At 39.6% G+C, this 14531-nt stretch overlaps 1 protein-coding gene across 2 annotated transcripts in view; it reads left to right on the top strand.

Annotated features, from left to right (window-relative positions):
- AGO3 (argonaute RISC catalytic component 3) overlaps window positions 1-14531 on the top strand; it is a 42815-nt gene that overhangs the window by 16233 nt on the left and 12051 nt on the right. For both annotated transcript variants that reach the window (XM_041129071.1, XM_030038628.2), the window contains 13 exons: window positions 2973-3107; window positions 5363-5450; window positions 5596-5743; window positions 6060-6179; window positions 7454-7576; window positions 7688-7821; window positions 8280-8464; window positions 8748-8907; window positions 10078-10168; window positions 11019-11213; window positions 11571-11705; window positions 12364-12465; window positions 14153-14352. In XM_041129071.1, coding sequence (XP_040985005.1) covers window positions 2973-3107; window positions 5363-5450; window positions 5596-5743; window positions 6060-6179; window positions 7454-7576; window positions 7688-7821; window positions 8280-8464; window positions 8748-8907; window positions 10078-10168; window positions 11019-11213; window positions 11571-11705; window positions 12364-12465; window positions 14153-14352 — 1816 coding nt within the window. The remainder of the gene's footprint in view (window positions 1-2972; window positions 3108-5362; window positions 5451-5595; window positions 5744-6059; window positions 6180-7453; window positions 7577-7687; window positions 7822-8279; window positions 8465-8747; window positions 8908-10077; window positions 10169-11018; window positions 11214-11570; window positions 11706-12363; window positions 12466-14152; window positions 14353-14531) is intronic.

Genomic DNA, 14531 nt, shown 5'->3' with positions numbered 1-14531 from the left:
TATATCACAAGCACTTTTGTGAATAGGGCTAATTGAGATGGGCTTTCTTATGCAAAATCAGATCTGCTTTGCACCACTTTATAAAGTCCCAGATGAATGCATCTGAGATCAACTGGTGCATGTGTCAGACTCCCTGGTTCTGTAAGCACTCTGACTCTAGTTGTTAAACCCCTGTTGAAAAGCGTCAGTGTTTGAGATGCAGGTGCTGCATAAAGTTTTCTCTAATTTGCATTCTGTTCTCACTGTTTGAAATGCTGTATAAACCCAAGGTAAATAGTCTGTCTTTTTTGCACTAGGTTAAGCACTCTTAAGTCAAGTTGTGCTTAGTGTCTGTCTTGGAGCATAATAAAATGTTGCAGATGATATTGAGCTTTTGTGCTGAAAATTTGCAAGTCCATGTGTTCTGGTTTACCTAAATTGTGGAGGATACTCATGTGACTTCAGATGGGTTTGTTCTTGTAAAATTACCTTTCAAACAGCAGCCATGGTGTAGCTATTATTTGAAAGACGAATGTAAAAGTCTTACCTGTCTGAGAAGTAACCAGTACTAGTATCTATATGCTAGGTACTGAGATAATACTCTTGTCCTACCTGAATTGTAGTTAATTTATACCAATTTATGATGTACTGTGCTATTACTTTCTGTGAAGCAAATTTTTCTTATCGGCATTAGACAGCGTAGTAGTAACTCTTGTAGTAGAAATTTTTCAGTCCTTTCTGTGAATGAGAAACTTAAGAACTTTGTATGCTACAATTTACAGGGCAATCACTTTATGTTGTGGTTTGAGGCTGCGAAGATGATGTTCAGATCCCATCGCTTGATTTTGTTCTAGTTGTTTAACTCTGTGGCAGGTTGACCCTGGCTGGACGCCAGGTGCCCACCAAAGCCGTTCTATCACTCCCCCTCCTCAGCTGGACAGGAGAGAGAAAATATAATGACAGGCTCGTGGGTCGAGATAAGGACAGGAGAGATCACTCACCAATTACCATCACGGGCAAAACAGACTTAACTTGGGGAAAATTAATTCAATTTATTACCAATCAACCAGAGTAGGGTAATGAGAAATAAAACCAAATCTCAGAACACCTTCCCTCCACCCCTCCCTTCTTCCCGGGCACAACTTCACTCCCAGATTCTCTACCTTTCCCCACCCCCAGCGGTGCAGGGAGATGGGGAATGGGGTTTACGGTCAGTTCATCATACGTTATTTCTGCCACTTCATCCTCCTCAGGGGCAGAACTCATCACACTCTTCCCCTGCTCCAGCGTGGGGTCCCTCCCACGGGAGACAGTTCTCCACAAACTCCTCCAGCGTGGGTCCCTTCCACGGGCTGCAGTCCTTCAGGCACAGGTTGCTCCAGCGTGGGTCCCCTGTGGGGTCACAAGTCCTGCCAGCAAACCTGCCCCAGCGTGGGCTCCTCTCTCCACGGGGCCACAGGTCCTGCCAGGAGCTCCAGCGCGGGGTTCCCACGAAGTCACAGCCTCCTTCGGGCACCCCCTGCTCCAGCGTGGGGTTCTCCACGGGCTGCAGGTGGATATCTGTTCCACCATGGACCTCCCTGGGCTGCAGGGGGACAGCCTGCCTCACCATGGTCTTCCCCATGGGCTGCAGGGGAATCTCTGCTCTGGTGCCTGGAGCACCTCCTCCCCCTCCTTCTTCACTGACCTGGGCGTCTGCAGGATTGTTTCTCTTACATGTTCTCACTCCTCTCTCCAGCTGCAGTTTCTGTGTCCCAGCAACATTTTTTTCCCTTCTTAAATCTGTTATCCCAGAGGCACCACCACTGTTGCTGATGGGCTTGGCCTTGGCCGGCGGCAGGTCTGTCTTGGAGCCGGCTGGCATCGGCTCTGTCGGACATGGGGGAAGCTTCCAGCAGCTTCTCACAGAAGCCAGCCCTGTAGCCCCCCGCTACCAAAACCTTGCCACACAAAGCCTATACAAACTCGTATGAGATTCTCTGCAAAATCTGTTTTTCTCTGTGTCGCTTATGTTGCTGTGGGAAACAAACTGCACCCTGCCAGTCGCTGGGGGTGTAAGCTGTTTGTGTTCATTCAGTAATCGACATCCGGAGGTGTTGGCCAGAGAGTGTCGAGTAAAGTTGGCAGCCTGCTAAAGTGACACACGTCTGAAAAATGTTTTGTTGTATTAGCACTGATATGTGGTGGTTTTGGTACATGAGATCTGGAAAACTAATAAAATGCTTGTCGAGTATTTCTCTTCTGTTGTTGCCATTTAAAGTTTTAAATGTATGGAGTAGTTTGTGTTTGAGCTATATTTAGCGCCACCTCACCTTTCTTACTAAAACATACTCTTTCAGTTGCTTATAGCTTTGTCAAACAGATTGTTTATGGTCTTCCTTCCATGGAGTGAGTCAACTGTCTTGTTTAAAAACAGAATATTGTCACTTAATGTGATTGTGTCATTAGTATGCAGGGAGGGTAAGAGGTTTTGGTAGATCAAGGGTTGCACGCCCCACGACACTAACGTAATTGGTGTATAGTCAAAATAGTGCTCATGTTTCTACCAAATATTGTTTCAGTACTTGAGATTGTATCATTGACAAAATTATATTGCATATTCAATAATCTTAGCTTTTCATGTTAAAAGGTCTTCAGTAGAGAGATGTTAATGCTGTCTCTGCTTGCAGCTGCATACAGAGTCGAAAGAGACTATCTCTTGGGGACATTACAGCTCTCTAGAAATAAATGCTATCTGGGGAAAAACCCTTTCAAAACCCTGAAATGCAAAGTAGTTACAGGATGACTGTGCTGGAGACTGATGTGTCACTGCGGGCTCTATGCTGGCTTTTGTATACTTAGTTGTTGCAAGGCTTGCTAATCCGTTTTTAAAAATGTGTGCTGCTCAACATCTGCTTGAGGGTTACCTGGAATTTTAAAAAGCATTCATTTGTACACTACTTCACAACATTCTGACTTGGGGTTTTTTACACTTAATGTTTTGCTCTTTTTAGTTTCTGCCACTGCCTTCTATAAAGCACAACCTGTAATTCAGTTTATGTGTGAAGTTCTTGACATTCATAATATCGATGAACAACCAAGACCTCTGACTGATTCTCATCGGGTAAAATTCACCAAAGAGATAAAGGGTGAGTAGAAGTGTATCTGTTCTGTCCCAGGTAATGCAATCGAGTTAATTCTAAGGGACTTGTTTGAACTGGAAACCTCCTGGTTAGCGTGTATCAGAAGGGCCCTGGAACTGCCAAGGGAATTGCAGTATGCCCTGTTTCTAGTTCTAGTCCTGAATGAAACAATGCAGCTCTACAGAAATGAAAGATGAAAAATTAGGTATGTTCCCAGTGGCTTAAAGAGGGAAAGAGAAATTGTGTTCTTTATTGCCTGGATAGAGGTAAGTGGCTGTTGCCTTGCCGGATGGCTAACCTTTTATAAGCAAGGGTCATTGAGGCCATAGTGGTATTGTGCTGTAAGTCTCCTGCTGTTTAAATGCTGAGGCAAAGTGAAAATTGATTTCAAAGCTAACATCATTGATTCTTTGAAAGTATGCTGTTGCAGTGACTTCTAATAACTGATTGCCATGTGGAAAAACAAGTACCACTTGCTAACTTGCAGCTGAAGGCCAAATTCCATTCCAAAGGAATTGCATAAGCTGCTGGTTTGAGTAGTTTCACTCCATATATGCTACTTTGCTTTGTGTTTTCCCATATCCTTTTATTCCAGTGTAATTGGCAGACAGAGAAGCCTTGAAAGAGCTTGGTTTTTCAAAGCTCTGCTCTTAAACGCTTGTGTTACTTGATGCAAGATTAGATTATATTGAAATACTGGACAGCAAAAAAATAAATCTGAGCTATAGTTATAAACTGATGTGTTCATAGAATAGTCATTAGTAAAAAAAAAAAAAAACTTAAAGGAATTATTTTGTAGTAGTCCTAACACGCCTCCTTTTCACATCTACCTGTCTGTTTTCATTCTGGAAGACAGCTAACTGGAGAATGAGAAGCTGTCTCTGCTTGATCTGGCATGCCTCAGACACTTTGCTGCCATAGTCAGACAATATTGAAAGGTTACCTTTGCTGTCAATATTTATTTTTACTACTGTAGTATCTGGGAACTCAAGCCAAGATGTTGTGCTCATGTATGGTGAAACAAATCCTCCATTAAAGATTTGGAAGCCTGTGAGCAGCTCTGTGGGAGGGTAGTGCCTTCTGTAGTGTCACAGCAGATTAATGACAAAGCAGTGAACGGGTTCCAGGTATCTGTGTATTCACAACCCTTTTCTGCTTAGCCACAGTGCTTCATGGTTTACTTTTTTTGTATTTTCTTTTAATGCTGTATCAGGGCAGCGGTAGTTTATTTTTGATTATGCCATCCTCTAAGTAATACTGGTGTTAGTGTCGCAATTAGTGTTGTCAGGAATCAATGAAGTACAGTTGATACTTCTTTGGGATGTCTGTGTCCCTAGTAAACTAAACATGGTATCTGCTGTCTGGTACTTAGGGACCTGCTTTGATGTGGGGTATTCAGTCTGTGGTTCACAAGGCTCAACAGGACAAGTCATCCAACTGCTTTCTCAAAAGACTATACTAGTAGACCGTAGGTTTAATCTTTTGGGTGAGAACGCTCTGTTTTCAACTGCCTTCTCTGCCATGGGGCTGGGGAAAGACATAACAGCATGTTGATGCTATGCAGCACTTGTGTGATAAGCTCAGTACTTCAGCAGATGTTGAGTCTGCTCTCTCTGTACAGTACAGACAGTGCATGCACAGTTAATAGAAATAGCCACTGAAAGCCTCTTGAAGCTGCCATTGTTGCTGTCGTTATTGTGGATAGAGACTCAAGTCTGTTGAGCCTCTTGTGTGGGCTGGGTGCTTTTAGACGAGACCTTCAGCTGCTCAAAATCTAAAGTTAAACTGGGTCAGTGAAATTAAAGAAAATTACAGGCTGAATGTGGACACAAAGCTTGGGGGAAAAATGAACAATAAGGCAGAAATCTGGCTTTGCCCTTTTAAATTCAATTACATTGGAACTGCTAGTTTTAAGAGGTATACAGCATTGAGAATGAGAACAAAACAATATGGTGAAAACAACTGTCTGTGTCTGAGATCAGTCACATGCCTGTTAAATGAAACTGCTACAAGAAATTCAGGTGACAGAACATTAAATATTACACGTTATGATTTGTTTTTGAGTATAATAACTGATTAGTCAGAAATTAAATTATAATGAAAGCAAAATGTTTAGAGAATAATAATTTCTTATGTTGTGCTGTTTGATGCTGACCATCAAAGGTATTGGATTAGAACATGTTCTGTTATAAGAAACCTTGTGTCTCCTGTGCAAATTTTTGTGTAGTTATGACATCAGGGTTTTGGGTACTTTTGTGCAGGTCTAAAGGTAGAAGTGACTCACTGTGGAACGATGAGAAGGAAATACCGCGTTTGTAATGTAACAAGAAGGCCTGCAAGTCATCAAACGTAAGATGGTTTTTGTCAGAGCATAAAATCTGTGATAGCTTAACACTGAATGTCTATCAGGACCTAATATTTGATTAGTTTGGGGGATGTCGATACTTGCCAACTAAGATTTCTGTACATTTTATTAAAATGTATGTGTTTTCAGCTTTCCTTTACAGTTAGAAAATGGCCAGACTGTGGAGAGAACAGTAGCACAGTATTTCAGAGAGAAATACAACCTCCAGCTGAAATACCCTCATCTTCCTTGCCTACAAGTGGGACAAGAACAGAAACACACCTACCTGCCTTTAGAAGTAATGAACTCGTTCTGATAAATCAGCTTGATATGGGTAGACTATTTCATTTTGCAAAATGTTAAGAAGTAGTGCACTTTGCAGTACAAGCATGTTTATGTATTTACATGTTTGTTATTCTTTTCTTTCACTAAAGACTTACCTACATTTTTAAAAGTGCTTTAAAGTTTAGAACTATGAGAAAGAAGTATGCAGTTCCTTAAACACATTGAGGGTGTGTTTTGTAGTGATAGCATAGTATTGTATACATACGGTATGTTGGGATCTGTTTCTAAGTGCTCCTATTGTGTATTGACACTTCTGATTTTCCTTTAAGGTATGTAACATTGTAGCTGGCCAGCGGTGTATCAAGAAGCTAACGGACAATCAGACATCAACTATGATAAAGGCCACAGCGAGATCTGCTCCAGATAGACAAGAGGAAATAAGCAGATTGGTTAGTTCTTTAATTTCAGTTTGGTGTGATACTACTCACAGATAACATTAATGCAAAATCTTATGTGACCTGCCTAGTCTCTTCATTCCTTCCTTCTAGCCCTTTAATGTAACAGATTAAGTACTTTCTTTAACATGATTTATTTAAAATAGCTTCCAACAATACCACAAGTCCAGCGGTATGGGCTCTTGTGTTATAATCTTTACAATTGCTTCTAAGTAGGTATTGGAAATACTCAGGACAAATAGTTCAGTCTTTTGTTGTATTGGCCCATCAGGGCTTTTAAACAAATTTGTGAAATGGACTTGGTTTTAGTACCCAAATTCATGAGAGTAAGATTTTGTTCTAGGTGCATTTCTATTCCTTGATTCCTGTTGATATTTGAACACCATACTTTTTTTCATTATTATAGGATGCTTATATTTGTAGTGGTGCTAAATACTTTTAAAATCATGAGCTAGACTCTAAAGGCTTGGGTCTTGACCATTGCCCTTTTTTTTTTTTTTTTTTTTTCCCCTGTTAATAGTTTGAAGATAGTAACATCACTCTACTTAATTTTAATAGATACTGAAAACAAACTGGAGCAACTTGATTTGTCCAGAATCATACAAGGAATCTGTAACAGGGTAGAAGAATGATTCTAGGTCTCCTAAACCTCAGTCTTGTACTTGAGATGTTTGCTTTCTTTAGTAGACACTACATGTTTTCACCTGATAACACCAGTATCTTTTCTTGGTGCTGAATCCAGACACCCTAAATGTCATTGTTTTTTCTAACTTGAAATATTATAAAACTTGAATATTTTTAGTTGAATACTCTTATAAACAGATAGCTCTTATTTGAAACAGTCTGGGTTTTGAGCTGACAAGTTAGCCAAAATTTTTCAATTAAAATAAGTCTCCTCTGGAAAATACAGAAGACATGAATGTGCCGTAATAAAATGAATTAATTTGTTTAATCTTGGGTTTGCTTGTCTCTATAGGAGAAGGCTTTTTGATCTATCCTGTGAGTAAACTAAATGCTTTTGAATGAGCATACTACAAATGAGCACTCGAGTAACTAAGGGAATAAAAAAAAATCTCATCCAATGTATTTCATGGTATTAATTGTTTTCACTGGGGATAGGTTGATAGTGTTGAGCAGTTAAATCTGAGCTTTTTTCAATGACAAGGGGAATTGTTGTATAACACTTCTGCAGCATTCCTGTTAGCCTTTTGTTTGTTATATGAATTATAATGAGATACTTCTGTAACATGGAAAAACTCTTCTTCTAGGTGAGAAGTGCAAATTATGATGCAGATCCGTTTGTTCAAGAGTTCCAGTTCAAGGTCCGTGATGAGATGGCCCATGTGACAGGGCGCGTGCTCCCAGCTCCAATGTTGCAGTATGGAGGACGGGTGAGGTTTTTGCATTTTGTTTCTATTTTGAAGAGTGATTTCCTGTGCTGAAAATAGCATAGGCTTTTTTTTTTCCAATCACTTGAGTATCTGTCACTTTTGTTTCCACAGAATCGAACAGTGGCAACCCCAAGTCATGGAGTATGGGACATGCGAGGGAAGCAGTTTCACACTGGTGTTGAGATCAAAATGTGGGCTATAGCTTGCTTTGCAACGCAAAGACAATGCAGAGAAGAAATACTGAAGTAAGGCATGTCACGGTTCAGGCTTTGGACTTTTCTCTTAATGAAGCCATCTTAGTGAAAACATGAATGTAGGACTTCTAATGAGTGTTTTACCTGATTTTAATCATCTAAGATGTTAGGGAGAGAATCCAAGCTGTTTTGCTTCCTTGCAGGAAGCTACAGTCAAAACGCTGTACCTGGGTACACCGTGGGGTTTTGGTCCTGTGACATTGCTGCTTTGTATAGAGTTCCTTCTAGCATCTTGAATGAAGTACTAAAGGTGTCTAAACTCTTTTTTCCCATTCTGGCCTATGGTGTTTCAAAGCTGTACAGCCTCCACGTAATGAACATTTTTAAAATACTGCTTTAAAAGCTATTTGGAATCGTCTTCATTTGAGTAACACAGTTCTGTCCCCTTCTGCTTTGGTGGTTGTGTGCTATTGCTACTGCAAAAATTCAAAAAAGCTTCTCATCTTTAGGGGTTTCACAGACCAGCTGCGCAAGATCTCCAAAGATGCAGGGATGCCGATCCAAGGCCAGCCCTGTTTCTGTAAATACGCCCAGGGTGCAGACAGTGTGGAGCCCATGTTTCGACACCTCAAGAACACCTATTCAGGGCTTCAGCTCATCATTGTCATCCTGCCAGGGAAAACACCGGTGTATGGTAAGGGAATACCTCTGTCTTTTACCTGTTCAGTCAAGTATTGTTCTGAGAAATTTGCTGCCCAGCATAAGTTAGAAAATTCTTCAGGACCATTCTTTAGACATTAGAAACCAATGTTTTGAATCTGAAGATAAAATGAATTGGAAGCAGGTCTGAGTATGCAGATAAGTTGGAAGTTATTTTGCAGAGTATGTACGTTTAAATTATTGTGACTTAAGCTAATATCAAAATATAGCCATAATTTCAAATGGACTCAAGTTGTATCCTAATATTTGCTTCTCAGCGGAGGTGAAGCGTGTGGGAGATACACTGTTGGGAATGGCCACACAGTGTGTTCAAGTCAAGAATGTCATTAAAACATCTCCACAGACCCTATCAAATCTGTGCCTGAAGATTAATGTTAAACTAGGAGGAATCAACAACATCCTTGTACCTCATCAACGGTAAGACTCTTCACAGAGACTGATTTGGGTTTTGTTTTAACAGATGTGATTACGTTTGCTACTTAGCACCTAGAATTTAAACATGGCTAAATTTTAAGGTGAAATATTCTTCTGGTAAAGGTATGTGATATTTGAGGTAGAATTAAATTTCTTCTAGCATGGGCTCTGAGCAGTTGTTGGCCCATGAGTTACGTCTTAAGCCAAGGTTCTTTTCAAATGTTTGATCAGTATCAAAAATTTGAAGAGAAACTGCAGATCTAGAGATGTTGAAATATTAATATGATCAGAAGTTTTTGTGAATTTAAGAGCATACAACACATCACAGAATGTAACGGTTGGACATACCAATGTGCTGTTAATGAGGGTAGAAGAACACTGGAGGCGTCTTCTCTCACTGTAATAGTCTGAGTAATTCAGCTCACACTTTTTCACAGCTAGTCTCTAAGCTCTATTTGAATGTGTGCTCCAATTGCTTTGATGCCTTCAGTGAGAAGGTTTGAGAAGTCCAACCCATGTGGGCTCATTTCTGGATCATTCTGGAGAAGCACAAGTCTCTCAGTCCTGAAGAGCAGAAATTTGGATTGACTCGAACCTTTACTAGAGCATACCTGTTCCTTGAGTGGAAATATGCATAATGCAAGGTAGCAAGCCAGATAAACTTTTGGAGTGCAAGTCTTAAGAATTCTTTCCTGAGAGCTTGGAGTCCAGTGGTGTGTGGAAGAATATTTTAAAGGCACTGGGAGACCATCCTGCTCCTTAAATCCTGTAAGCCAGAATAATGTGTGTGCTACTGCATCCAGCCATTTGTTGTATGGCTGATGCAGTACCAAAGCGGTGCTTAGCTGACCTCCAAGCACTAGTGTAATCATCCTGTAGAATGATAGTTTCTGTAAGAAGCCGTTTGTACTGTTCAGGTGTAGGTCTGTGGCTTTTCTCCACTAGAATCATGCCAAAGTTAAATGGCAGTTTATTTTGGAATGACTGCTGTGGTGGTTTTGAAGCTCACATCTTGAGCACAAAGATTTCATTGTTTAGGTTTGGCCAGAGTACCTGATAAGAAGGCTTCTCTGTGCAGCTTAGCTGAAATATAAACAAAACCCCATATTGAGCAATAACCTTGTGCCAACTGTTCATCTACAAGTGTGACTTAGCACTTTTTTCTTTTTGAAGACCTTCTGTGTTCCAGCAGCCAGTGATCTTTTTGGGAGCTGATGTCACTCACCCTCCTGCTGGAGATGGAAAGAAGCCTTCAATAGCTGCTGTAAGTTTTATTAAATTAGCATTGTTTTTCATCTTAGGTAAATGTTAGAATAGTAAATGTAACTCATGGACTATGTCTATGTCAAACATATTTCAGGGCTTATGCCAGTTCTTTGTACACATTCCCAGTGTTATTAAAAATCATGTCTTTAAAAGAAAAACACTGCTTGATACTTCAGACTGTCTTCTTTGGTTTTAATTTTTAAATCAAGGTAAAATGGCAATCATGTTAAATAATATATTTCTTCAAAAATATTCTAAAGGAAATAATGCAGCTTTGATGTTAGTTAATAACATTAATTACATTTTTCTCCCTTTAAAAATACAAAAAAGGCCTCGTTTGGCAGGAATGCTTTTGATGCTTCTTACCTTTCGTGTTGGTACAGTCCAGGAGATCAAGGTGGTGGTTGGATGCTTAGTCAGTCCCTTCCTGTTTTGTCCCCTTGGTATTTTATTTGGCATTGACTGCAGTTATGGAAACTGTGTCCTTACTTAAAGTAACTAAGGCAAACTGAAGTGTTTCTGTGTGTAAAAGGTGAGAAAACTTCAAAGAAAAAAATGGCTGTGTCTGGATTATCAGAATATGTATTAGTGTGCTGTCAACAGGGGGGGAGACCCCAATTCTGCAGATGCATTTCAGGGTGCTTGGAGCGCAAGTTTTATACCTCTTTTCAAAAGGCATTAAACCTGTACCTACTACAAGTTACAGTTAAAAATGTTACTGTGGTTGTTGTTTTAACATAAGCATCTTTTACTTGAAAATTGTTCTTCTTGGCTTTTCTGCTATTTTAATTTTTTGGGGGGTATAGATTTGATCTTGAAGTCTTTACTCATGTAATCTTCCCCTGAAGGTTGTAGGTAGTATGGATGCTCATCCAAGCCGGTACTGTGCCACGGTGAGAGTTCAGCGACCCCGGCAGGAAATCATCCAAGATCTAGCCTCCATGGTGAGAGAGCTTCTCATCCAGTTCTACAAGTCAACACGGTTCAAGCCCACACGTATCATCTTCTACAGGGACGGGGTCTCTGAAGGACAGTTTCGACAGGTTGGTTCATTTGTGGGTTTCTTGAAGGACTGTGTTACTACATAATAACTCCAGTTGTCATATTTGAATAGCTGTGCTGTTTGAGTTGCCTACATTTGCACCAAGATACCGCAAAATAATTGAGACTTTTAAGGAGAGAATTTCTTAAGCATGTTGGGTAAGAAAAGTGGCAACTTCTTTACTGTCTGGGAAGGAGAGGTCTTAGAACGTGGGAAACAATATATTTCTAAGTACTTCCTAAGATTACTAACTGTGTGGCAAAGTTGCACTAAGTGTTAACTACAAACCATTTATTAGGTATTGCGTGTAGAATACAATGGAAGGAAAACATAAACTACTCTGTTCTTGTGCTTGTAGGTTTTGTATTACGAACTGCTAGCCATTAGAGAAGCCTGCATCAGTTTGGAGAAAGATTACCAGCCTGGAATAACCTATATTGTGGTGCAGAAGCGACATCATACACGATTGTTCTGTGCTGACAGAACAGAAAGGGTAATCACTTCCCTCTCTCATAGTAGCCTTATGTGAAAAGCTTGATGTCAAGCACTTATGCTGCTGGAGAAAATATTAACATGGGCTTCTCTGTCAATCTGATTGTCTTTGCATTCAGGGAAGATGTTGAGTTGATAAGCATAAAATGTGGCCCCAAATTGAAAAATCATTGACCTTGAGTATGTTAAAAAAAAAAAAAAATAGTAGTCCATCAGTCTTTGTCATGTTGTACATTGATACTAGTCTTTGTCAGTGAACTATAGCTAACATTCATGTAACTAACTAGGACCAGGTCTACAGCAGTTGTAGTAGAAGAAAATAAAACATGATGGAACCCTGAACTTTTCCGTTCTTCTGAGTGAGTCGATCCAAACTCAAGCTGACAGTTCTAAATACAAATGTATGTGCAGCTTTTCTGTCTTTCTGGAATTGACAGTTCTGAAGTGCTGTAGGTGCAATGTTCTGTGTTGAGATGGTAGAGCCATACGGCGTCCTTGTCAAATATCCTAGGTTGCTGTATTGACGCATTCCAAACAGTAACTGAGGCAGTTCATTCACTGAAACCTTGCATGTGTTGAATAGAAACTTGTATTTTTAATTACAGTTGAGATGTATAAACAGTTCTTAGCTGCACTTTTTAACAAAACCTTTTCTCTAGGTTGGACGAAGTGGCAATATTCCAGCTGGAACAACTGTGGATACGGATATTACACATCCATATGAGTTTGATTTTTACCTCTGTAGCCATGCTGGAATACAGGTATATTTGTTTCTTTGTAAGTAAATGTGAATTTAGAACATGTTATTTTTCTCCCTTTTGTGACAGTTGTGTTTACAGTTTATAGTTACAGTTATAGTTTACAGTTATTTAGTAGGGAAATGTCATTTAGCTCAGTTTTATGAGGTATCAGTATTGTGGGACTAACAGTATTATTTGCTTAAGAGGTGGTCTCTGCTACACCTTTAAAACTTGCATTGATGGTAAGTGATGCTTTCCTAAGTTTATTTTAAAGAGGTCACTTTATTTTGTACCTTTGTTATTTCTGAAAATAAAACTTGCTACTTTTATTGTTTATAGCCCAGTGAAATTAATGTTGAATCAAGTTTTCAAATGTAAACAGTTTGAAGGACTGAAGGCAATGTTTGATTATTTGCTGACTAAGTGCAGACTAGTGCATTACAGGCTATGGAAATTAAATCCAGAATGTGGTGTTATTGCCAGCAATACAGTGGAGAGTCAACTTAATGCCAAAAATTGTATCAGGATATTGTTTAAAAATGGAAAAAAATTAACTCTTCAAATTTTTATGTCAGTCTGACCACATCGTCATAAGTTTTGTTTAGGTTTGCTGGGCATGTTTTCTTTTCAAGTTTTGAATCATTGCCATGTTTTTTATTAAGGAGTTCAAAACTTCTGCTGCTTTTCTCCACTTAGATGTATATCTTCATGCTAGGTCTGGGCAAGCTAGTTTTTGGCCCCTTGGAAAAAAATAGTATCAATATAAGTTGAAGCAGAACTGCCAGATGTAGTTGCAGCTCATTGTTTTTAATATAGCAAGCCACAATAAATTGCTACCTTTTTATATATATATATAAATCTATTTTTAAAAAGAGAGACTTCTAGCCTGGTTAAAATACAACTATTGACCTAATTCAGTTACACTGTAAGTTTTAACTCTAGTGCCTCACACCTTTTGTGGGGAGAGGCAGGAGGGAAGAGGAGTGTTCACTCCAAAAGAGTGTCTTTCAGAGCAAGTGCAAGTCAATCATTTAATGGAGAACTTTTAAGAGTTCCTAAGAACTGTACTCGGTGTTCAGTACTGGTTAATGAGCTATAAGGAAATGTTGAAGTACTGATGGTGAACGCACGTATCTGGAGGGAACCTTGACAGGAGTGACATGTAAAAATTTGATTCAGCATAATGCCAAAGAGCAGTGCAACTCTTGAACCTGTAGGAAAAGATGACATTGTGTAGAAGTAAGGAAGTGTGTGTTTCTGGGTAGAACTCTATAGGTAACGTCTGAAATACTGAGCTGTTTCTAGTGTTCATACTTTAAATTAGGGTGCTAAGGAATTGGAAAGAGTTAAAAGCAGCAGTTATTTCTCTGGGAAATGTGTCTTGGTGAGAAACAGTTTTAATTGAAGGTAGTTAAGAGGTAGTGTAATCATGGTTCAGTCATGTTGGGAACAGGTTTTGATCGTTGAGGGTTATCTAGAAGGCATGTGGGGTTTTTCGCAAGCAAGAATAATTAGAGTAACATAATCATGTGAATGTTAGACTCCTATTCATCTTTGAACACATTTAGGGCTGACATAAGACTGGATTTTCTTTGGCTGCTGTTATGTAGGAGTTCAGGCTAGATAGCCTGGCCCTTTCTGAACTTAAAAATCTGACTTGATTGTATGGAAAAGCCAGATAAGTGAATTCATGTTCTCTTCTTCTTAGGGTACCAGCCGTCCCTCACACTATCATGTTTTGTGGGATGATAACTGTTTTACTGCAGATGAACTTCAGCTGCTGACTTACCAGCTCTGCCACACATATGTGCGCTGTACACGATCGGTTTCTATACCTGCACCAGCGTATTATGCTCATCTGGTAGCATTCAGAGCACGATACCATCTTGTGGACAAAGAACATGACAGGTAAATGAAAATGTGTGCTTAAGTTTTTGTCCCTATTGGTCTTTACTCCATTGTCGGGCATAAAGCCATCCGACTGTAGATAATTACTGCTCGTTTTGCAGTTAATTTTTGTTACCTCTGGGAGTAGTCTTAAGATAATCATTCCTGACAGCTGCTGCTCAGTGTCAGACAGGAGTGGG

The sequence above is a fragment of the Aquila chrysaetos genome, chromosome 16 (genome assembly GCF_900496995.4).
Source record: "Aquila chrysaetos chrysaetos chromosome 16, bAquChr1.4, whole genome shotgun sequence".
Lineage (NCBI taxonomy): Eukaryota > Metazoa > Chordata > Aves > Accipitriformes > Accipitridae > Aquila > Aquila chrysaetos.
Note: the sequence above shows the minus strand (reverse complement) of the source record. Positions and strands in the feature narration are given on the sequence as shown.